This window comes from Eschrichtius robustus, chromosome 8 (assembly GCF_028021215.1).
Source record: "Eschrichtius robustus isolate mEscRob2 chromosome 8, mEscRob2.pri, whole genome shotgun sequence".
Lineage (NCBI taxonomy): Eukaryota > Metazoa > Chordata > Mammalia > Artiodactyla > Eschrichtiidae > Eschrichtius > Eschrichtius robustus.
Window position 1 is genome coordinate 20227155 of NC_090831.1, and position 24867 is coordinate 20252021.

The window sequence follows — 24867 nt, forward strand, 5'->3', positions numbered from 1 at the left end:
ACCCTTCACAAAGGGCTAACTGGAGTCTATTTGTTTGTGGTCTCATTATTTAAGATCTGTGTGTTTAGTTCACTGCTACTGATTCATGCACTCCCTCAGTGAATCCTGACCTCCAGTCATTTCTTTTGCATATTTACTGGGATTTTTTTTCTCAGCTACTGTTGGTTTGGGGATGTCACTGAAATGGCTGGCTTAATATTTGAAAACCACATAAAACCATGTCATAATGGAATTAATATATGTAATGAGAAGTAGTTCGAGGATTGTGTTCTTATAGAGATTTTGAATGTAAATTATAATGTATTTTTAGATTGTCTCTATTTGGTACCAGGGCTAGTGGCACTTTAACTAAGGAAGAATCAGTAGTTGAACACACCTTGTTGATGAAATTTTGTGGCAAATAAACTCAGTTGATTTCATTTTCGGAGTACTATGTTTGTTCCTCAGGCTCTTTAATCTGTTCTGTATTCAAAGGCAAATGAGTTTCTGTTCATAATGCAAAATGCGTCAACATTTTTTTTTAATATTGACAGTATTAGTTCTGGTGCTTTTCATTTTCAAAATATATAAAAATAAGAAATGGAAACTCTTTGCAATAGGTGCATCATCACTAATACTTAATTTCAACATTTTTGCAATTTGCTGTCCTCTGATGTTTGTCATCTTGCAAAAGATGGAAACATCATTTCAATTATTATAAAATATGTTTCTTTTCTGAACATATTAAAGGTCTTTTTATAAAGTAGTAATGGAATATGCTTGAAGTGATCAAAATTTAATTGCCCATAGAGTATTTGTAAGCCAGAAAGAAGCTTTAGGATGAAATGCAAACAGCATTAAATGTCTAAATTTATCTTCTTCCAGACTTTCATCTTACAGTGATTTTCTGCAAGAATGGTATTAGGGTCTTGTTGGGAACAGTTAATAGAAGCTATAATAGATAATAACTGACTCTGTAATTAGTCATTTCAAGACAGAGGTACTCTCTGAGCCACTGATAAGAATTGAATTGTAAGGCTACATCATGTTTTCATTCAGCTGTCACAACCCAGCAATCCATATTCATAGTCTCCCAGTGCTAAGCTCATGGCCAATTTAACACAGATGTGGGAGAGATATGTACAACCTCCTCAGCCTTTTGATCCATTCTTATTTTTTATTTGAGGAAATAGCAGAGTAGCTTCAGAGTGAGGATAAGGGTGTCTTAATGACAAAATTATCAGATTAATTTGGTATGTACGTAAAATATGTATATGTATATATACATATATATATTCACACACAAAGTACATAATATGCAAAAGAATCACTCTTACGGTTAAATGTAAAATTCAACCAAAATTTTCTTAGATATTTCTGATTTTTGAGCACTACAATAAAAATACTGCATTAATTTTTATTTTTGTTTCCATTCAGGAGAAACCTCTATTTTCACATTCCTCAATGAATAACACTGGTCCCTTTTTTTAGTAGAGGAGATAGAGATTTTACACGTTTAGTTACATTGGCTATACTATATTCTCAGTGATATTTTATTTTTATGTTATTTTATGTTGTAACAAATATTTCTGTATGGTTGAATTTCTAAAAATTATTTATTTTTTAAATTTTTATACAATTTTTAAAGGTTACTTTCCATTTACAGTTATTACAAAATATCAGCTATATTTCCCTGTTGTATAATACATCCTTGAGCCTAACTTACACCCAGTAGTTTGTACCTTCCACGCCCATCCCTATATTGCCCCTCCCCCCTCCCCCTCTGGTAACCACCAGTTTGTTCTCTATATCTGTGAGTCTGCTTCTTTTATGTTATATTTACTAGTTTGTTGTATTTTTTTAGATTCCACATATAAGTGATATCATACAGTATTTATCTTTCTCTGTCTGACTTATTTTACTTAGCATAATGCCCTCTAAGTCCATCTATGTTGCTGCAAATGGCAAAATTTCATTCTTTTTTATGGCTGAGTAGTATTCCATTGTATATATATACCACAGCTTCTTTATCCATTCATCTGTCAGTGGTCACTTAGGTTGTCTCCATGTCTTGGCAATTGTAAATAATGCTGCTAGGAACATTAGGGTGCATGTATCTTTTCAAATAAGTATTTTTGTTTCTTTTGGATATTGTATGGTTGAATTTAACAAGCTTTGATTGAGCTCTTCCTCTGGGCCAGGCTCTGTGGAAGGTGGAATGTGTCAAGTATTCCATGTTTTTGAGAGCTATGGGGTCACTGAGGGGAGAGAGGGAGCTTTCCCTAAGAGGTCAGAAGAGACTTCATGAGAGATGGCATTTGAGCCTGTGCCTGAGGAATGGGTAGGATTTTAACAAAAGGAAACAGGGGAAGTCATTCTAGGTGAAGGTACCGTTTAAAGAAAGGCAAGGAGGGCTTCCCTGGTGGTGCCATGGTTAAGAATCCACCTGCCAATGTAGGGGACATGGGTTCGAGCCCTGGTCCGGGAAGATCCCACATGCCGCGGAGCAACTAAGCCCGTAAGCCACAACTACTGAGCCTGCGCTCTAGAGCCCGCGAACCGCAACTGCTGAGCCTGCGTGCCACAACTACTGAAGCCCGCGCGCCTAGAGCCCGTGCTCCGCAACAAGAGAAGCCACCGCAACAAGAAGCCCACGCACCACAACGAAGAGTAGCCCCTGCTTGCCCCAACTAGAGAAAGCCCGCGCGCAGCAACGAAGACCCAACGCAGCCAGAAAGGAAGGAAGGGAGGGAGAGAGGGAGGGAGGGAGGAAGGAAGGAAGGAAGAAAGGAAGGAAAGGAGGGAGGGAGGGGGGAGGAAGGAGATAGGGAAGTAAAGAACATGTTCTAGTTTAAATGGATCAAAGGGTGTTTTCAGCTGAAATGGGGAAAATTGACTGGAGAGACTGGTAATGGCCACAACCTGAAGGACTTTGAAATCACACTGAATATAAGATTGTAATCTGTGAATGATAGGAAGCTAGAGATGTTTGCTGAACAAGGGAATTATGTGATCTGATAAGACACATTTGCTTTCTGATCATAGGTAATAATATACTTGCTTTATTTCTTCCCTAAAATGTACTGATAGTTTCAAAATACTGCTTACAATCCATAATATATATATTGCTTTTTTTCTCTATAATTAAAGTAGCTAGTTCTCCATATAACAGTTTAATGCAAAAATATAAAAGATAAAAAAATTGACTCTAAGGAAAAAAAAGTCTTCTGGGGAAGAATTTTATAAATTTACCATGAAAATTTGTAAAACCATGAAAGGAAGTAGATCATAAGGCAGACTGAATTATTTTAAGTAAGTGTTTACCTATTTAAAGTCATTACATTATTATTTGATGATTTTTACATAAACCGTTGGTGTCTGAAGTGGGTAACTGGTGGCTCCAATACCATGGTGGCGATAAATTTGCATAAAATAGCTAGAGTTGTTAGGATATCAGATAGAGTTTATAAACATTTTGTCAATAGGGAACTAGTTCCAAATATCTCTTTTTGCTTTTCTATTTAATAAAACCCAAATTACAGTGTTAACACAGCTCTTGGCTCATAGGTTATACAGTTTTTAAAGTCTGAAGGTATTATGTACTTTCCAGTGCATTTTTATTGTTTGGGTTAGTTTGCTCATCCTAAGTGCATTTATAAGTGTATTTATACTAAGCTCCTTTCTTTCCTTTAGCTTTTTTTTTTTTTTTTTTAAATATTTATTTATTTATTTATTTTTGGCTGTGTTGGGTCTTCGTTTCTGTGCCAGGGCTTTCTCTAGTTGCGGCAAGAGGGGGCCACCCTTCATCGCGGTGCGCGGGCCTCTCTTATTGAGGAGCACAGGCTCCAGACGCGCAGGCTCAGTAGTTGTGGCTCACGGGCCCATTTGCTTCACGGCATGTGGGATCCTCCCAGACCAGGGCTCGAACCCGTGTCCCCTGCATTGGCAGGCAGATTCTCAACCACTGTGCCACCAGGGAAGCCCCCGCCTCAACTTTTTAATATGAAATTTGCCTGAAACAAAGGAGACTAGCACAACAAACATCTGTATACCCCCTACCTAGATTCAGCAATTATTCATATTTTATAATACATTTCTTTTTAAGTGAATTGCTAAAATATTATTTGTTCCCTATCTTAGCATATTAGTTAGAATATTTGGCTGATAATCTTGGAAAGAAAATGAAGGGTTTGCTTATCAGCTGGGCTAGTTAAATATCAGTTAGATACAGGTATTCCTAACAGTTATTTATCTTAAAGGCAGTTCAAATATAAACATTTTGTGCAATTGTTCTCCATGCTAATGTACCCAAGTATACATATTTTAACTATAACTTCTATTTACAAAAAGGTAGTTTCATATACAAATATTTTTAAAGGGAACATTTTTAAATGGCATTAGCTTTGGAACATTTTAAATTATGCTGTTGAGACTATACCATTCTGAATCAGAGTATCAGAAACTTACAAAAATCGCTGTAATCTGAATTAGTACTGTGTATTTTACATTCTGCAATTAGTATATCTATTTTGTCTACGACATACGCAATCCTATGTTTCATGTATAGTTTATTTAAAATAGTAGACAACAGGTATCTATCTTTAATCAACTTGAGCCAAATATTATGATAACCATGAAAATTGTAAGTTTTCTTTCTAGTTCATATGCATATTAAAATAATTTTACATTCAGAAATGTGAGCTTCAATTTTTTTTTCTGTCAGTAGCCATATTAGTGCTGTGTATAGTAAACTTTTCCTTTAATTTATCATACATCACTCTTCCACTTTCAAGAAGTTTATTCCGGTTGCCTGGATGGCAGCAGTTGGTGGATGCAAGTGATGAGCTAAGAGTAGAGAAGCTAAAATAGTGCTTGAAGGGTGAGTCCCAGTGGAGTTAGAAGAAAGGAAGTCAAGATACAGCATGTAGGTAGAGTAAGAGTCAGTGCAGGTTGGAGATCCTATGAAGCTTGGTAGAAAGGAATCAGGAAAATCTCAGAAGGTAAGATGAGGGAAGAGGCCCCAAATGAAAACCGAATTCTGCAGAAGCTAATGATGCAGAATTACACAGGTAAGGACAGCTTCAGAGCACCACACTGAGCAGCCTCGTTGTCGGAAACAATTATTTGTTTCTATGGGGTTTTGTGTGTGTGCGTGTTTTTAGGAAACCCTGACAGACTAACCAGGGGCTACAGGTAGAGATAAGAGGAAACATTTGATGAAGGGGAAAGAATAGGGCAGAGGGAAGGATGTCCCTCACATTGTTTCAAAGTCAAAGTGCCTTGGTGTAAAGTTTTTGTTGTCTTGCTCAGATTGCTCATGGATTTGCTCCAGTGCTCTCGTCGATATAAACATGTGGGCTGCGGACATTCTGACGTTTCCTTCAAACTAGCAGGGAGTCCAGACTGTGTCAGGTGTTTCTTAAATACAGAAGTTAGACCGATTATCTTCTTGAGTAAAAGGAACCTGGTGCCCAGAAGATACCTCTTTAATTCCGTAAGAGTCTGAGCAACATTTCCTCTTTCGTGAAAACAGAGACCAATTACCAACCAGTTCATGTATGGATTATGCATTACATCTGTTTAGACGAGGAAAGGGAATGCTTGCTCCACAGTGTCAAGAGTGGAGCATTTTTCCAAAGGCAAATCTCATTTTTCCCCTAAAAAGTAAATTCCCAACTCCAGCAGGCAGAAAAATAGATGATAATCAATTCATTTTTAACAGGGAACTCTTTCTTTAGATGATGTCTATAAACATACAGTATCTGAGAACGTATGTATACTGAAGTTGGTTTGCCATTTTAACAAATGTCTTTGGCTGGTCTCTGAGTCAGTTTCTGTCTGCATTGATCTGTCTTGCACTCTGGAAAATGTTTTAAATATAGAAATAGCCAACTTTTCTCTGTTCTCTTTTTTTTCCCATGTGGCTTCTCCAAGTGGGATTCATCTGACTGTCAAAGTCTGGGATTCACAACATACTTTTCCTCTAGAAACAAGTTGAAGATAAGACAACCTGGCTCCACTGTTCTATGAATGAGCTATTCGTGAATAAATATTTCCATGTATATTTATTGAACACCCAAAAGTGTCAGGACTTGTTTCATGTACTTGAGATATATTACTGAAAGAAACGGTCAAGATGCCTGCTTTGATGGAGTTTACATTCTACAGAATGAGACTGACAATAAACATAATCAACAAAAAATACTTTAAGTAAATATATCAGTATAATGTGTTAGAAGGTGATAATTATAGAAAAAAAGTAGGGGTGGGGAAGTTAGAACAAAGTATGGGGCATTGGAGATGTGGATATTGCAGAGACTGGGGACTGGGGGCTGTTTGTGATTTTAAATACTGTGGTTAAGGCAGGCCTCATTGAGAGGGTGACATCTGAGTTGACTTGAAAGAGGTGAGGAAATTGGCCCTTCACATATCTGCAGAAAGAGAGTCCCAGGCAGAGAGGAAAGAGCTAGTGCAAAGGCTTGGCATATCTGAATAACAGCAAGGAGGCTAGTGTGCCTGGAGTGGGGTGAGTCAGGAGGAAAGCAGAAGGTCATGGGAACAGAGATGGCACGGAGGCAGATCACATAGGACCTTGTAGGCCACTGTAAAGACTCTGAGAGCATTGGAGAGTTGTAAGCAGGGGAGTGACATGATTGGATGTCTAAAAAAGAATTCCTCTGACTCTTACACTGAGATTAGGCTGTAGAGAGAGGATAGAACCGGGAAGACCAGATTGATGTCTAGTGCAACAATGGGAGAGATGATGGTAGCTCAGAACAGTGTGGTAAGTGGTCAGATTCTGGACATGATCTGAAGGCAGAGCCGGCAGGATTTACTGATGGACTGCATTCAGGGTATGGGAGAAGGTGATTCCAAAATTGACTTAGAGGTTTTTGGCCTGAGCAGCAGGAACGACGGTGCTGCCATCAGCAGAGTTGGGGAAGGCTGCAGGAGATGCAGGTTTGCGGGGTGGGGTGAGCGTTCGGTTTCCGTCCTGTTGAAGTTGAGATGTCTTGTGGACATCTAAGCGGGGGTGCTGAGCAGAAGCTTGATATATATCTGGAGTATATTTATAAAGAGGTCTGGACTGGAGATAGAAATTTGAGAGTAGTCAGCTTATGGATGGTATTTAAAGCCAAGAGTCTCTATGAGTAGTAAGTGTTTTTCTTACGAATTTCTTTTTTTTTTTTCAAGTCATTTAATGTTTAGAAACGATTTCTCGCATATTTAAGCCCACCTACCCTTGAGGTTACCAAATAATAGGTACTCACATCACTACTAGGAATAGAACCAAGCAGAGAGAAAACCTTGCTCAGTCTGACATAGCAAATTAATAATATTGGGAATGAAGTCCAGTTCTCTTATTCATGGGCTGTTTTCACTAGACCTTGCTGCTTCAGCACCCAAGAATCTAAGTAAAGAAAAGAGCTGATCTGAAACAGCCTCCTCTTACGGTGTGTGGAAGAGTTAAGATAGAATTTGCTTCATCCTCTGGGTCTGGAGAGGCACTGGGTGGTAGGTGAGAGGGGAGGTCTGGAAAGGATTAACAGTCTGGTTGGATATCTAAGGGGCACGGTAGACCTTGGCCATGCTCAGTTTCCAAATGAGTCACAGGCCACCCAGATAGCTTACTAGATGTACATCTCTAAGCTATTGAAACTTCCCTAGATATGTACAAGCCACCAATAAATTGAATTTTTCAATTGTCACAGTAGACATGGCAGGGCTTATGTTTTGCTGGGAGGGACATAGCTGTTCGAGGCCAGAGCTGAATAGCTGAGGGCAGTAGAAGAAAGACTTGAGAGCTGCCATGCATGGTTCTTTTCTTTCTCAGCCACTTCTCCGAGAGTGTTTAGCGTCTGTTTTAAATTAACATTGAACAGACGCTTGAAGAGTATCTTTTGGAAAGACAGTTAAACTAATAACAAGCTGGGGATGCTCATTTATCTTGGGCCATTTGAGATCACAGCTCAGACTTGAGTGGACTGTGGTCGGAAATGAAGTAGTGGGTGGGAAGGGTACGTGGAGCATCCTGGCAGGCAGTAGGACTCGGAGGTGGTAGTCCAGTGACTGGACATACCCAGGCATCTGGCGAGGGAGATGCCAGGAGGTCTGTACAGGACCCCGGTTCTCAGGAAGGGGAGGAGCACAGCAAGGCTTCCAGGTCTGAAAAAGGGCAGGGAAAGGTAACTGACTTTTATTGATTCATTACTATGTGCATGATAGTAATACATTGATAGATAACACGTATTTGTCTTTATTTCTTACAGTAGGCCTGATAGTATTATGATTCCCTTTTGTATATGGGGAGTCTATGACTCACCCTAAGGTCACACCCTGGACAAAGGTAGAAAGAGGTGAGAGTCAAATTCAGTTTTGCCTCAATCCCAAATACATAAACCCTTACATTTTTCAGAATCTTGGAAATAGGAACCAGAGTAGAAGCATGAAGGAATGCAGAGGAGTCCACAGGGGCTGCATTTGTGCATTAACGTGGGATTGGTGCCATCTTGCTGGAGTAGAGTGGAGTGGATTGAGAGGAAGTAGGTAAAAGCAAGGTCCCGTGGGTCCACAGTAAGACTCTGCAGGTTGGGTCTGATTTGCTGTGAAGGACAATCTGAGACACAGCACTTGAGTTCAGTGGTTAGTATAGGCAACTTAACAGGAAGTAACCTAATTCTAAACCTCCTGGATGGGGCACAGAAGCAGTTTAAGCACTTTTTACCTCACTGAACCAAAGGATGAAGGCAGCAATACAACCACCTGTGGGAATCTGGGGTAAGCAAAACAGGGGGCTGACAACTAGGGTGTTATTCTACAGATGAGGAACTTTAGACTCTGAGAAGTGAAGTGGTTTTGCTGAAGAACAGGTAGCAGTAGATGAGGGCCCAGTTCCAGATCTCATCCCTTATCTGGCCTAGGGCTTCACCCACCGTGCCATAGGTGACACCTCCTAGCTGCCTTTGGCCCTCTTCCTCGCTAGTAACAGTGATATTGACTCCTGTAGCTTTCATTTTGCTTTTCAAATACTCCTAATGCATGTGAATAATGTGGGAAAGAGGTTATTAAACAAAAATTTGGCCACGGCCACTTTGCCACTTGGGGATTTGGTGGGGGGTGGTAGGTGTAGGGCAGGAAGAAAATGGGAGATAAGCCAGGTAAACAAAGGGAACACTCTTGCACTGTTGGTGGGAATGTAAATTGATACAGCCACTATGGAGAACAGTATGGAGGTTCCTTAAAAAACTAAAAATAGAACTACCATATGACCCAGCAATCCCATTACTGGGCATATACCCTGAGAAAACCATAATTCAAAAAGAGTCATGTACCAAAATGTTCATTGCAGCTCTATTTACAATAGCCAGGACATGGAAGCAACCTAAGTGTCCATCATCGGATGAATGGATAAAGAAGATGTGGCACATATATACAATGGAATATTACTCAGCCATAAAAAGAAACAAAATTGAGTTATTTGTAGTGAGGTGGATGGACCTAGAGACTGTCATACAGAGTGAAGTAAGTCAGAAAGAGAAAAACAAATACAGTATGTTAACACATATATATGGAATCAAAGGAAAAAAAAAGAAGGTCATGAAGAACCTAGTGGCAAGACGGGAATAAAGACACAGACCTACTAGAGAATGGACTTGAGGATATGGGGAGGGGGAAGGGTAAGATGTGACAGGGTGAGAGAGTGGCATGGACACATATACACTACCAAACGCAAAATAGATAGCTAGTGGGAAGCAACCGCATAGCACAGGGAGATCAGCTCTGTGCTTTGTGACCACCTAGAGGGGTGGGATAGGGAGGGTGGGAGGGAGGGAGATGCAAGAGGGAAGAGATATGGGAACATATGTATAAGTAAAACTGATTCACTTTGTTATAAAGCAGAAACTAACACACCATTGTAAGGCAATTATACTCCAATAAAGATGTTAAAAAAAAAAAAGTTTTAGATGTTATCACATGGTCCTGGACAAAGTTCTTAATTGCTCTGTGCCACAGATTCCTCACTTGTATCCTGAGAATGATAACAGTACCCCCTTTATAGAGATGTTTTATTAATGAAATGAGATAATACATGTAAACTACTTATCTCAGTGCCCTGCTGAATGGTTTTCATGTGATTTATATGCCAGCACTCAAAATATTAGCTATTATCTTATTAAAGGATATGGAGATGATTTATTCCAACATGCAGTGCCATTTTGGGGGTAGCATGATGTCAGGCTGTTCTGTTGATACATGTGTCTTATTTATGTTTTATAATACGGATGTTTCAAACCATTCCGCTCTACTCACTGGATTTCCTGGAGTTTAAACATTCTCATCACAGTTAATGTAACTGTGGTCATTCTCCTTATTGCCAGCAAGCATTATGACAGCCTTGTACTGTGTACTACCAAAATAATATTACCTTCTCCTGGCTGCTTCCTACAAATGCCTTCATCTTGATGTAATAAAGGCAATGCAGGAGAAAAAATTATTATGTCAAGGAGGAAATTATGATCAACTTTTAGGGTGGTGAGCAAGATACAATTTTTTAAGAAGCCAAACCTGAGTAGTGTACAGATACACTTACTTTGACCCTTTGTCCCCCAGGAACATCCTGATTTTCTGGTTATAAAACCATTTGGACTCCTCTTGTAGACTTTGTTCTAAAACTTAAAGCATGTAGTGGTCTTCTTTTCCTGTTCTCAAAGGGAGAAGGGCTGACTGTCTTCATGCAAATTAGTCCGCTTTTGTTGAAAGACTCCAGGGGACTCATCTATGAAACATAGAGTAGCAATAAGAAATGCAGTGCAGCTTACTATTCTGCTTTCAGCTGATGTAAGATTGTTTCCCACAGTATTGAATATTAAAAAAAATAAGTGTTTCATCACAATGCTAAAACTCCAGCAATGCCTTTGACTGCCTTCAGGGGTGGTGATGGAGGTGGGGAAACTGACTATTCAGTACTACATTATTTTCCAATGATTTTGCACATAGCTAGGGAAAGTGTAAATGAATGCAGAAAGGTGGAACTGATGTACTAAATTTAAGACCAGCAATTACAGACACTGGAGTTCTGAGCTTTTGTTTTTTTCTTTTTCCTCCTCTGTACTTTCTAATATAAAGAAAATACTAAGTAGGGATAGTATAAAAATAATTTGTTAATAATGAGTAAAGATTGTTTTGCCAATGTCTAACACTTCAGAAATGTATCTCATTATTCTGACTGTATTAATTAAGGTTTCTTTTTTTCCCCTGTATTTCAGTGACAATTTCAACAAGCACCTTCTTTGATGGCTTACTGGTGACAGGACTATACACATCTACAAGTGTTCAGGCTTCACAGAGCATCAGAGGGTCCAGTGCTTTTGGATTTGGTAAGCTATCCCGACATAAGAAACCCATGACTGTCTACATTTTATACAGTTATAGGTCTTATTTTTTGAAATATCTGTTTTTAAAGTATTTGACATTTATTATTTCAGAAGAAATAATCTTAAGTGATTTTTGTGTGTTTGCTTGAAGTTAGGTGAATTGAAATAAATCATGTAAATATGCAACCAACCATGAGCTTGGTGTGACGGTCTTTCTATCCCTCTCTCCGTGTACTACTGCTATTACACTTGGTCCTATGGGGTTTGAGTAGATTCCTGTGTTCTGTCATTTAGGTTGCTGGAATTGGAATTCATTCTGATGCCCATGCATTTATTCAGTAACCTGTTTTTATAAACAGTTCTTAAAATCCTGAATAGATGAAGTGTCTCATTGTTTGGCAAGTAAGCATTGCACACAGTGGAAGGCAGCAATAATTGTTGAAATGATTACATTCTGTGAGTATTCATAAAATAATGTGATTTAATATTTGAAATACTTATATGGAGTCTTTGTCCTTAAATCAGAGACCTGGAAGGTTACTTAAGTGGAGAGGCAGAAGGCTACATGATGGTCACTGATCACAGAGGATTCTTGATTTGGAAATCTATAGTTTACCCATAGTTCGATAAACATGCCGAGCTGGAATTAAGTAGACCCTTTACAGCATCAAAAATGCAAATTTAACGTATCAATTTATATAAGACATGAAATCGCTGATCCTACTCTAAGATTAGAAAATTGCACAAGACTTCCTCCATTGATGTGAGAAAGACAAAACTGCATTATCTAAAGCAGCCACATGTTCAATGTTTTATTTTTTCTGGGATACTTATTAAATAAATAAATTTTACCTGCTTTTGATATATGAAAGAACATCTCCTCTGTGTTGAGTCCCAGCAGAGCTCTGCCCAGATGACTCACTGCTTGATGTCAGAGCAATAATATTGAGGCTGCATTGTTGCCCTGCTGGCCCAAAATGAGGTTCACAGCCTCAGGGCTTAAAGGAACCTAGAAGTCATTTAATAATCCTGTTAAAATTATTTGACATTGAGAATTTGCCCCATTTTAGATACCAAATAAGCTTTTATAATCTGTTGGTAACTACTTGTAAGGTCTAATCCTTAAGAAAAAAAATTTAAGTCTAAAAATTCCACTTTTTTAGCCTCACCCTTTCTGTGCTCTGTAGAAGTGAAAGGTCAGCTTACAATCATATATATAATATGTGTACATAAATATATGACATATTATGTGTTATGTTACAATAGGATTTCCAAGTAGAGTTACCAGATTTAACAAATAAAAATGTACAAGACATTGGTTACATTTAAATTTTAGATAAAAACGTTTTTAGGATAAGTATGCAGTATTTGGGATAAGATGTCCTGGGTTCTACCTTAACCCAATTAAATCAAAACCTCTGGGAGCCCGGCTTGGCATTGGCTCCCCGGTGATTCTAATGTTTACCCAGAGTTGAGAACCACTGTACTGGATCAGTCCAGGGTCCAGCATCTTCAGCATCCCTGGGAACTTGTAAATATAGAGTTCCTGGCCTTACTCCAGACTCAGAGAATCAGATACTCTGGAGGGTGAGATGCAGTGATCACTTTTTAATAAGGACTCCAGGTGATTTTGATACACACTAAATTTTAAGAACCACTCATCTACATTAGTTAAATGGGAGAGACATTATTTAAATAACCATGTAAATATGTAATAGTAAATCTTGCTAGGGGCTAGGCAGGAAATGTACTGAGTGCTGGGAAAGGGCGTGACAGAGAAACGAGATCTAGTCTGGAGTGAAATGGCATGTAGTTTGGAAAGGCTTTCCTGGGGCAGTGGTATTGAGCTGAGATGTGAAGGTTGAGTAGGAATTAGTTCGCTAAAGGTCTGTGGAATGTGGGGACACAGCATACCTGAAGGAGAGAACAGTAGATGCAAAGGCCTCAGGGTGGGAAGAGGCTGGCTGTGTTCTAGGAATGGAAAGAAAACCTTGGAGTGGCTGACCTGGAACCAAGAGGGCAAGAGGTAAGGCTGGATAGGACACGAGGGCCAGATCATTCAGGCTCTTAAGCAGAGAGTGCCATTGAGGGTTTCGGGCTGAGGAGATCACTCTGGTGTCAGTGTGGAGAACAAACTGTCGGGTCCAGCAGTGGATTCAGAAAGACTGTTCTGTGGTTAAAGGTCTGATGTGACAAGGCATGGAAGGAGTTCAGGTGCAGGCTGGCATGGGCCAAGCCTGGACCGGAAGGAACATATTAGGGGGGGGATAAGAGTGTGGGCCGTGCAGTCAGGCAGACCTGCTTGCAGATCCATACCCCGACCTTCGTTAGTCATGGGCCTCAGCCACGTTGCTAAAACTTCTCTAATCTTAACTTCCTCATCTATGAAATGCTGATGACAGTGGCAAAATACTCAGTAAAACTAGGTGTTCCAAAATTATAAATCTTGATACCTGAAGCAGCTGCTGCTGAAGTCTGAGCTGAGACCTGAAGTCTCATTCCAGGACTTGCATATACCTCCTTTGGTGGGGGTGAGGAGGAAGCACACACACACAAACAGGTCTCAGGTGGAATTTTTCTGAAGTTTTTACACCCAGATGATTTGAGAGGACTTGGCTGCATGAAGTAACCATCATTTACCAAGTTGGAGCCTTTAAATGAGAAAAATCATTAAATATCATTTGTAGTATACTATAAACACATTTTGAAAGAACATATAAAAGGCATGTATCATATTGCCTCAGATTTTAGCTAGTAACCAAACAAAAAACTAACAATTGAAAATTGTTAGAAATGATTTAAAGACGTTTTCTTTAGGCTTTTAGTCTTTAAGACATTTTCTGTTGTGACTTTGAAAGCTGTAAAAAGGCACTTTCACTTGAATTAGAATGTATTTTGATTAGCTTAAATTGCATGTAGTCTTCCCATGACCACCAGCCCTAGGATACAGAGTCTGAAGAGGCTTCTGAACTTGAAGCTCATTGATGGTAGTTTGACCTCCATAATCAAACTCTCAGGTCTCCCACTGGTCACTTGGCATTTTTTTTTTTTAACATCTTTATTGGAGTATAATTGCTTTACAATGTTGTGTTAGTTTCTGCTGTATAACAAAGTGAATCAGCTATATGTATACATATATATATCCTCATATCTCCTCCCTATATCTCCTCCCTCTTGCGTCTCCCTCCCACTCTCCCTATCCCACCCCTCTAGGTGGTCACAAAGCACCGAGCCGAGCTGATCTCCCTGTGCAATGCAGCTGCTTCCCACTAGCTATCTATTTTACATTTGGTAGTGTATATATGTCAATGCTACTCTCTCACTTCGTCCCAGCTTACCCTTCCCATTCGCCGTGTCCTCAAGTCCATTCTCTACGTCTGCGTTTTTATTCCTGTCCTGCCCCTAGGTTCTTCAGAACCATTTTTTTTTTTTTTTTAGATTCCATATATATGTGTTAGCATACGGTATTTGTTTTTCTCTTTCTGACTTACTTCACTCTGTATGACAGTCTCTAGGTCCATCCACCTCACTACAAATAACTCAATTTTGTTTCTTTTTATGGCTGAGTAATATTCCATTGTATATATGTGCCACATCTTCTTTATCCATTCATCTGTCGATGGACACTTAGGTTGCTTCCAAGTCCTGGCTCTTGTAAATAGAGCTGCAGTGAACATTGTGGTACGTGACTCTTTTTTGAATTACGGTTTTCTCAGGGTATATGCCCAGTAGTGGGGTTGCTGGGTCATATGGTAGTTCTATTTTTAGTTCTTTAAGGAACCTCCCTACTGTTCTCCATAGTGGCTGTATCAATTTACATTCCCACCAGCAGTGCAGGAGGGTTCCCTTTTCTCCACACCCTCTCCAGCATTTATTGTTTGTAGATTTTTTGATGATGACCATTCTTACTGGTGTGAGGTGACACCTCATTGTAGTTATGATTTGTATTTCTCTAATGATTAATGATGTTGAGCATTCTTTCATGTGTCTGTTGGCCATCTGTATATCTTCTTTGGAGAAATGTCTATTTAGGTCTTCTGCCCATTTTTGGATTGGGTTGTTTGTTTTTTTGATACTGAGCTGCATGAGCTACTTGTATATTTTGGAGATTAATCCTTTGTCAGTTGCTTCATTTGCAAATATTTTCTCCCATTCTGAGGGTTGTCTTTTCGTCTTGTTTATGGTTTCCTTTGCTGTGCAAAAGCTTTTAAATTTCATTAGATCCCATTTGTTTATTTTTGTTTTTATTTCCATTTCTCTAGGAGGTGGGTCAGAAAGGATCTTGCTGTGATGCATGTCATAGAGTATTCTGCCTATGTTTTTCTCTAAGAGTTGTATAGTGTCTGGCCTTACATTTAGGTCTTTAATCCATTTTGAGTTTATTGAACTCTGAAGAACCTAGGGGCGGACAGGAATAAAAACGCAGACGAAGAGAATGGACTTGAGGACACGGGAAAGGGGAAGGGTAAGCTGGGACAAAGTGAGAGAGTGGCATGGACATATATACACTACCAAATGTAAAACGGATAGCTAGTGGGAAGCAGCCACATAGCACAGGGAGATCAGCTCGGTGCTTTGTGTCCACCTAGAGGGGTGGGATAGGGAGGGTGGGATAGGGAGGGTGGGAGGGAGACACAAGAGGGAGGAGATATGGGGATATATGTTTATGTATAGCTGATTCACTTTGTTATACAGCAGAGACTAACACAACATTGTAAAGCAATTATACTCCAATAAAGATGTTAAAAAATAAAATAAAATAATATGCCTGAATATTGTTAAACAGTTAATCTTCATAAATAATAGAATAGAAAGCAGAAGGTTAAATGTCTTTGTAGGTAAATGGTCCTTTGTGGAAACAAAAGCACATTAATTTTTTGGGTATTTAAGTTTAATATATTCGTTATAATTTAAATAAAATGGAAAAAAATCAATTTGGGTAGGGTACAGGTGAGAAAGTAGAGGAAAAGTCTTATAGAAGACTTATAGAAAATGTAACAGAATTGCTGCTTTTTGGTAGTTTAGTAGTTATAGTAGGATCAGGCTGAAGTAGTGTGGCATTCTTTGATCTAGAACAAAAGAATTATTGAATACATAATCTATCATTAGGCTCTGACTTAATTGATGGACTGTTAAGCAAACATGACTTGTTTGGCATTTTCCCAATATGTCGTGGAATTAGTGTGATGTTTAACTAGCTGTGATAAATAAGGCAAAGTAAAACATACAGTTGAGTCTAAAAAGGTACTTCGGAAAGTTTTTTCTGCTTATAGTTAATTTTAATCATACTGATTACACTAAAGTTATAGCCACTCTCTTTTGAATATAAAATGTGTGTATGACCAGCCAAAATAAGGCCATAATTATCCTTAAGATACTGTGGTATAAATGTAATTCCACTAACATAACTACAGCCTTTTATGCGAAACCAGAATTCTTTAAATCATACCTCACTGACCAAAAATAGACAAATGCCTAATAGCCAGAAATACATTAAAACAATAGCTATGCAAAAGATGACTGTATGCCAGCAATGCATGATTTTAAATACCTCATTTTGCTTGTCAGTATAAGAAAACATGCTGCTCTAGGGAAGTGTGATGTTTAATTATGGGTATCTCTTTGTGTATCCCAGAAAAAAATGCTTCCCTCTTGTCTTTGGCACTGAATTCCAGCTCAGTCATGTAAATCTTCAAGGCTTATTGTGGTTGCTCAATGAAATGCTATTTCAATATCCTTTCATACAAAATTGTTCCTTTTCCAGACACTGAAATACATTTTACTCAATATTTAGTATTCTGGCTCTAAAAGCATATTACTCAGTTTTTGGTATTCTGGCTCTCTAAAACCTGAGAATCAGGTTTGCACATCTGATGCCACACTTCAAATTGTTAGACCATGCATAAATTAAACTTTTGTTAGACCTTGCATAAATTGCTTTGCAATTCCTGGATAATTTTGCTCAGCTAATACATCAGCCATTTTAGCAGTTTTTCACGTAAACCTTTATAATTGCCTATGTGTTTCATTTATTTTTTCTGTAATAATTAGCCATTCGAGAGTCAGTCATTTGTTAATTTATAAAACTCTTAAAATGGCAAGACTTGATGGACTCTAAGTTTGGGGAGAAAATGTAGTAAACAGATCCAAGACATGTTCTTGGATTCAGTCAATCCTGTCATGTTTTTAGTAGATTAAGCAACTACCATAAAAATTTATTATTTTCAGTATTATCTTTGAAGCACAGTATTAGAACTTTTGAGCTTAATGATCTGATTTTTTTCCAGTGTGATATGATACTCTAACTTTAGATGAATAGGGATAGATTTACAAAGCAAAACAAATATTTTAAGACTTCAAATTTTAGTAAATCTTATATTGGTCACTAGTTAATAAGAATGTGTACTTTACTAGTAGATTTAGATTGTATGTTAATCTTTCATTTCCAGAATGCAAGTTTTTGTTACTACTTTGTTTTATTGTCACTAAGAATAAAAATATAGGGTCTATTTAAGCTAATTTTTGGATATCCTTCACATTAAAACTAACTAGAACTTTTTACAACTTTACTAAGTATCACCAGGACTGCTGAATCCCTGGACATTAACTATAGTTCAGTCTTAGGTATCCTGTCTGTGTGACTGAGACATACACGTGTTATGAATACATGTACATATTTAGGCCATAATATCTGTAAAGAAGGGGCAGCCACTAGCAACTTCATTAAATAACATCCTGTATAGTAGTGGTATTTATTTATTAGCTGCAATTAAGTTTAATTACTCAGATGATCTTGTTAAATTTATTTTGTCTGTCTCTTTACAAAGAAATGCTTTGTAACATACTTGAGGAATTTTAAACACATTGAGGGATTGGAAGCATGACCTTTTATTGGGTATGGTAAATGATCTATAATTAACAAGGAGCCTCTAGTCTAATTAAACAAACTACTGTAGTCAATAGTACAAAGAGCATAGTTGACAAGAGATGAAATTGCCATTAATTTTTCCTCTTTATAGGGTATTAGACTAAGTTTGTTCTTTATTCATTCCATCTGGGTATGCCAGCATTACCTTGATTAAGAGATACTATTATATAGTTTGCATTTGACATATGACAAAGAATTCAGGGATATTTCCCAATTCCTAAATCACTAAAAAGAATCACTTACTAGAGTAATGGGCATGATGAATGAAACTGTTGGATTCATCAATCGACAAATTGCTAGAGAAAATGTTGAGGGGCATGAGATTTGGGCCAAGCGGAGGAGTTAGTGGAGAGAGGCAGCTCAGTGCAGGGGTCATGACGTGACCTCTGGAGTGAGGCAGCTCCAGCTATATGCCCAGCCCTGCTTCTTCCTACCTTGGACCACATACTTTCCTTCCCTGAGCTTCAGTGTCTGCATTTGTAAAATGAGGTTGATAAGAAAGGCCAGTTCACAAAGTTGTTAGGTGGGTTAAGTGAGATTATCTATTAAACTGCCTTGTATATGTGCTCAAAATAGGTGTTTTTTTTAAACACTCAGAAAGAAGTGAGAATTCTTTCCTTGAAATAGGAAACAGAATGACAAGATGCTTCAAGTGACAGAAGATATGAAAGTGGGAGGTGACATTAATTTGGAGTGGGGGAAATACACCCAATTTTTTAAAATAATTAATTAATTAATTAATCGGCTGCATTGGGTCTTCATTGCTGCGCGGGCTTTCTCTAGTTGCGGCGAGTGGGGGCTACTCTTCGTTGAGGTGCACAGGCTTCTCATTGCAGTAGCTTCTCTTGTTGTGGAGCATGGGCTCTAGGCGCGCAGGCTTAAGTAGTTGCAGCACGGGGGCTCAGTAGTTGCAGCATGCAGGTTCAGTAGTTGTGGCTCACGGGCTCTAGAGCACAGGCTCAGTAGTTGTGGCACGTGGGCTTAGTTGCTCCATGGCATGTGGCATCTTCCCAGACCAGGGCTCAAACCCGTATCCCCTGCATTGGCAGGTGGATTCTTAACCACTGTGCCACCAGGGAAATCCTGCACCCAATTTCTTACCCATAGAACTTGGAGCTGAAAGGTACCTTGGGTAGAGCCTGGCTCAGCCCCTGCCCCAGTGTATAGGTAAGGAGGCAAGGCTTAGGAAGGGCAAGTGGTGACTCTGCACGAGAGAGAGTGTAGGTGTGAAGACTAAAACCAGGTGTTCTGACATCATATACAGTCTCAGATACTTTTTAAAAATATATAATTCACATACTATAAATTTACCATTTGAAGTGTACTTTTCAATGATTTCTAGTATATTCACAAGGTTGTGCAACGAACACCACTATCCAATTCCAGAACATTTCGTCACCTCCAAAGGAAACCCCATCCCTGTTAGCAGTCACTCCCTATTCCTTCCTCCCCTTAGTCTCTGACAACTACTGATCTACTTCCTGTCTCTATGGACTTGCCTGTTTTAGACATTTCAAGTAGACAGAATCATATAATATGTGGCCCTTTGTGTCTGGCTTCTTTTACTTAGCATGATGTTTTCAAGGTTCGTCCATGTTGTAGCATATATCAGTACTTCTTTCCTTTTTATGGCTAAATCATATTCCATTGTATGGATATACTACAGTTTTAAGTGATATACTATATTTGGTAGTGTCCAGATTCTTAAAAGGAGTTAGGGCTGTGCAAATTGGAAAAGTTCAAGGAGGATACAAAGCGAAGGACCACCAGAATCCTTAAATAACTCATCAGCAGCTCTAACAGCTCTGAAGATGCAAATTGCTTCACCTGTTCTATGGTTCAGATCCAGAAAATAGTAGAAATCAAGGTAAATTACTCCTTTGCCCTCCTTTCTGCCATTTAAGGGAGATAGGTCACTGTGGCATGTTTTTATCCTAACCCTTCGGCCTCAGTTTAAACCACGGGATACATAAGCTAAGCTGAGTCATTCAAATTTACTAGTACAGGAATTTGGAATTAAGACTCATCAATCACAGTTCAACAATTCATGAGCTGGATCAAGGCACATGTAAACATTTGGGAGCTCTGTGCAGCCCTCCTCCACAGTGGCTCAGAGGAAGGTCGTGCAGAGAGAGGAGAAAGAGAGAGAGAGACAGAATGCTGCCTGGGGTTTCAGAGCTTTACAGGCTCTTATTTTAGGCTTTCTTCCCACCAGGCTCAGATATTCTTGGGCTCTAAGAAACAATTAAAAATAGTTAACATTTATCAAGCACTTGCTATGTGCCAGGTGTGTTGCAGGTATTAACTCTTTTGATCCTAACAAAAATCCTACTATAATTATGCTCATCTTGTTAGTAAAGGACCTAAGGTACAGAGAGGGCAGGTAACTTGCCCAGGGTCACACACAGGGAGTTGCAAAGCCATAATCCAAACCCCGGTCTATAGCCTCTCATTAAACTCCGCTTACAGACCAAGCCAGCTTGAGTTGGTTTCTATTACAACCAAAAAAACCTTGACTAAAAAAAGGCCCTCTCTGCTGTAGCCCTGCGTGTCCCTAACCCCCATCTCTTCCCAGCCTCCTTCTATTCCTTTCCAGTCACCTACTCTCACCGTATATACACACACACACCTGTGTAGCAATCATAGTAACCCACACACAGTTTCAAAATCCCAGCTTCTTTAGACCTTGTTTATACTGCTTAGAATTCCTTCTGGCTCTGTCTGCTGGGCAAGCATCCTGCCATCTTTTAGGGCCTCTGTCCTGACTCACCTCCTCTCTGTTCCTCCCTGGTCCCCACCTCATGGAACTCTCTGCTCCTTCCTCCGTGCTATACTCTGTGACCTTTACCAGACATCTCTAACAATCTACTGAATTTACTTGTTTAAAAAACCTTTATACCTCTTTGAGGACGAGAGATGGTCTTGTTATTACCTTCACTCTCTTGGCATATAACAAGTGCTCAATAAATATTTATTGAATGAATAAACCAAGAAAAATCTTTGAGGCTTCATCGGGTATTTTACTGTTTACTAGCATTGACATTAGTAAATGCATGTATGTGCACAAGTGGACAGGTATGGATAAGAGAGAGAGAATATTATTGCCTTTAAGTTTGAGTGTATTTCTGAATCTGTATATGTATATATAAGTCTATACATCTGGACAGACGTTTAAGACTAAAGGAACATATGTATATTGTATCATCAGAGATCCTGGAGAAATTTATTATCCTGCCTACTGCTTTGTTCCTTTCTCTCCTGGAAGTGGCAGGCACCAGTGCCTTCAGATAGGAGAGTGATTGATTAAGTGCCTTCTATAGGATCAAGAGAGTAGAAAGAATGTCAAGAGATCATCCAGTTCATCTTCATATCATAGGGCAAGTCAATGTCTGAATGATACGTGACAGCTAAGTTCTAATTTTATCTCTTAGATCTTTACAAAAAATGGTGATTCTATAATTTCTTGGGAATATAGTCTAAGAGTACATCAAGTGAGATGATTAAGGAAGGTTTTCTGGTATATATGTGTAATCCTTTGCATAACTTTAACACTTTTTTTTACATAATTTTTTATATAATTGAAAATGGTAGATGTTAGTTTAAAAGTTATTAAGTCACTTGTTTTCTTTCCTTTAGGCAAACAGCAAACAAATGACAACAAAAAACCAAACAAACAAAAAACCTAACAAACAAAAAACCTAAAAGAAACCCAATACTTGACCTATGATTCAATCCATTTCATAGCTCCTGAATAATTTACTTGTCTATTTTCTCTGGACAGTCCACAGATTCTAGGTAGAGGAATTCAGCCCTGATAAGGTATGTGCCCAGAAACCACTGCAGTTACTTTAAAAATGTATCCCTAAGGAAGAGGAGTTCTTGTAGCTCCATTCTCTTTCTTATTCTTACTCAAATCCATGTGCTCAGGAACAGAGTAAACTGGCTGCTCATAAATAAGAACATCAGTAAAGTCACATTTTTAGAGCAGATTCTAATAGAAGTTGCCACTATGCTGTATAAGTTATGAATTTCAAATTGTTCTGTTATAATTTTGCCTGTTAGTGTTAAAAAATTATTGGCAAAGAGACTCCTCTGCCTTGGCAAGTGTAACCTAATTTTTGTTATTAAAGAAGATATTTGCTCTGAAGACTGAGCACCTAACTCTAGGTCATGGGGTACTTTCTCATATGCCCAAGTTTTTAAGAATAATTCTGGAAAATAAGTTTCTGTAAATGAGGTCTTACCCCTCAGTAGATAAAAGCAGAATCGGAAATACTTTTCTCTCTTCTTCTTAAATAATAATTTTTAAAACCACTTAGGAATCCTGCGTCTTTGCTAATAAGAGGTAACTGTTTTCTGTAAGAGTGAGGCTTTTCACAGTATGCTGTCCACTTTAACTGGAGACAAGATTGAGTATATGCTTAAGGGAATAAACTTTAAAACAACTGGTTTAGTGGTCCTTTTGCTTGTAATGTAGTTTCCTCTTCAGGTTTTCCAGTCCTTTTTTGAGGTATCCAGGTAATGATAAATGAGTTTATGTTTCATGTTCACAGTAATTGGTTTATAAATACTCGTGGGTAAGGTTGGCCTCTTCTTTCCTGGCAGTTAAATTTGAGAACAACTTAAAATAATTTTACAGTGTTCTTACTTCCTAGAAATAATTCTGATAATTATCTTTGAAGTATGAAAAAAAGTGAAAGTAAATTCTTGGCATTGCTTAGAAAATAGTTCTGGGTGCAACATGTGAATCTGAAAACAGATGTAGGAGTCCAATAAAGGCACTTCACCAAATGCCAGTTCTGTTTTCACTCTTGTCTTCTGTTGTGGTTTGTATTCAACCCTCTGATGCTGAGTTTTGCATGTAGCCTAATAGACATGTAGGCTGCTCTCTGAAGCAAGCACACAACTAAATTACTGTTTTCAGGACTCTGAATGGAAAGATACTTGATAGTGTGGGAGTTGCCATTTTGGAAAACAGAATAGCAAAAATTGTTAATATTTTGGTAAAAGTTCAGACTGAGCTCCCCTCCTGCTTTTCTTCCTATGTGTTTTCATACATCAGAACCATGTTGTTGTTATTATCTAGTTAATTATGTTATTTCTGGTTCTCTTTCAGAAAGTTCCTCTCCACATGAACTCTAGTAAATAGCAAGTTAAAAGTAAAATGAATGGAGCTATCAGACATCAGGCTCTGGGAAGATGTTTTATTTATCCTTAATTGTTTTCTTTTTAAAATAATTATTTACATTATGAGACGATTCTTTTTTAACCTGACTTTTAACCTCAATGATCCAATAGCATTTCTAACAATAATAATAAAAATGGAGAGAAATCTGTTACTAATAAAAGAATTCAATTGGGATTTGGCTTTCTGCTTCTGGAGAATGGGACAAATGACCAGCTCTAGAATAATGGTGAGGTTGATGAAGTCTATCCCTTAAGCCCCTAGCCTTCCCCTCCGTTTTCTCTTTCTTGCTGTTGTTCGCTTTTTAACAAGGAGGTGATAGCCACATCTTAGAATGAATTTTAAAATGTTGTGTTAATAGCAGCTTTTCCCACACTGTTTCTTGAAAACATTAGTGTCTCATGGTATGTTAATAGGTCTTATGTGGAAAAAGAGTAAAAAAGCTTGGAATATGGCTGGTTAAAGAAAGTTACAGTACTTCTTAAAATCTTTAATATGCTTTTGTTTGTTTTTCTTTTTGAGCTATAATTCACATAATATAAAACTTTCCATGTAAAAGTGTACACTTCAGTGATTCTTAGTATATTCACTGTGTTCTGCAGCCATCACCACTAACTTGAAAACATTTCCATCACCCCCGAAAGAACCCTATACCCATTAGCAGTCAGTCCCAAATCCCCCCTCCTCCTATCCCCTGGCAACCACTAATCTAATTCCTGTCTCTATAGCTTTGCCTGTTCTGGACATTTTATATAAATGAAATAATGATATGTGACCTTTTGTTACTGGCTTCTTTTACTTAACATGTTTTCAAGTTCATCCATATTGAACCATATTAAAGGATGGAAGTACTTCATTCTTATTTATGGCTAGGTAATAGTTCATTGTATGGATATTGCATATTTTATTTATTCATTTATCTGTTGGACATTTGGATTGTTTCCATTTTTGGCACTTTTGGCTATTATGAATAACACTCCTATAAACATTCATACACAAGTTTCTTGTATGAACATATATTTTAAATTCTTTTAAAATTCCACTTAGGAGTGGAACTGTTGGGTCATATGGTAATTCTATGTTTAATTTTTTAAGGAACTGCTAAACTGTTTTCCATAACAGCTGCACCATTTTACAGGCCCAGTAGCAATATATGAGGTCTCAATTTCTCTATATCTTTGACAATGCTTATTTTCTTTTTTCTTTTTGTTTTTTTTTAGAGTAGATATGAAGTGGTATCTCATTGTGGTTTGATTTTTTATTTCCCTAATGACTAATAATGTTAAACGTCTTTTCATGTGTTTATTGGTCATTTATATATTTTTGAAAAAATGTCTATTCAAGGCCTTGACTCATTTTAAGAATTGGATTATCAGTATTTTTATTGTCACATCGTTAAG

The 24867-nt window shown here is 38.2% G+C and overlaps 1 protein-coding gene across 1 annotated transcript in view; it reads left to right on the forward strand.

The window, feature by feature from the left end:
• The window catches only part of RELN (reelin), a 523882-nt gene that overhangs the window by 68489 nt on the left and 430526 nt on the right, over positions 1-24867 (forward strand). The window contains exon 2 of the mRNA XM_068549918.1: positions 11247-11357. Coding sequence (XP_068406019.1) covers positions 11247-11357 — 111 coding nt within the window. The remainder of the gene's footprint in view (positions 1-11246; positions 11358-24867) is intronic.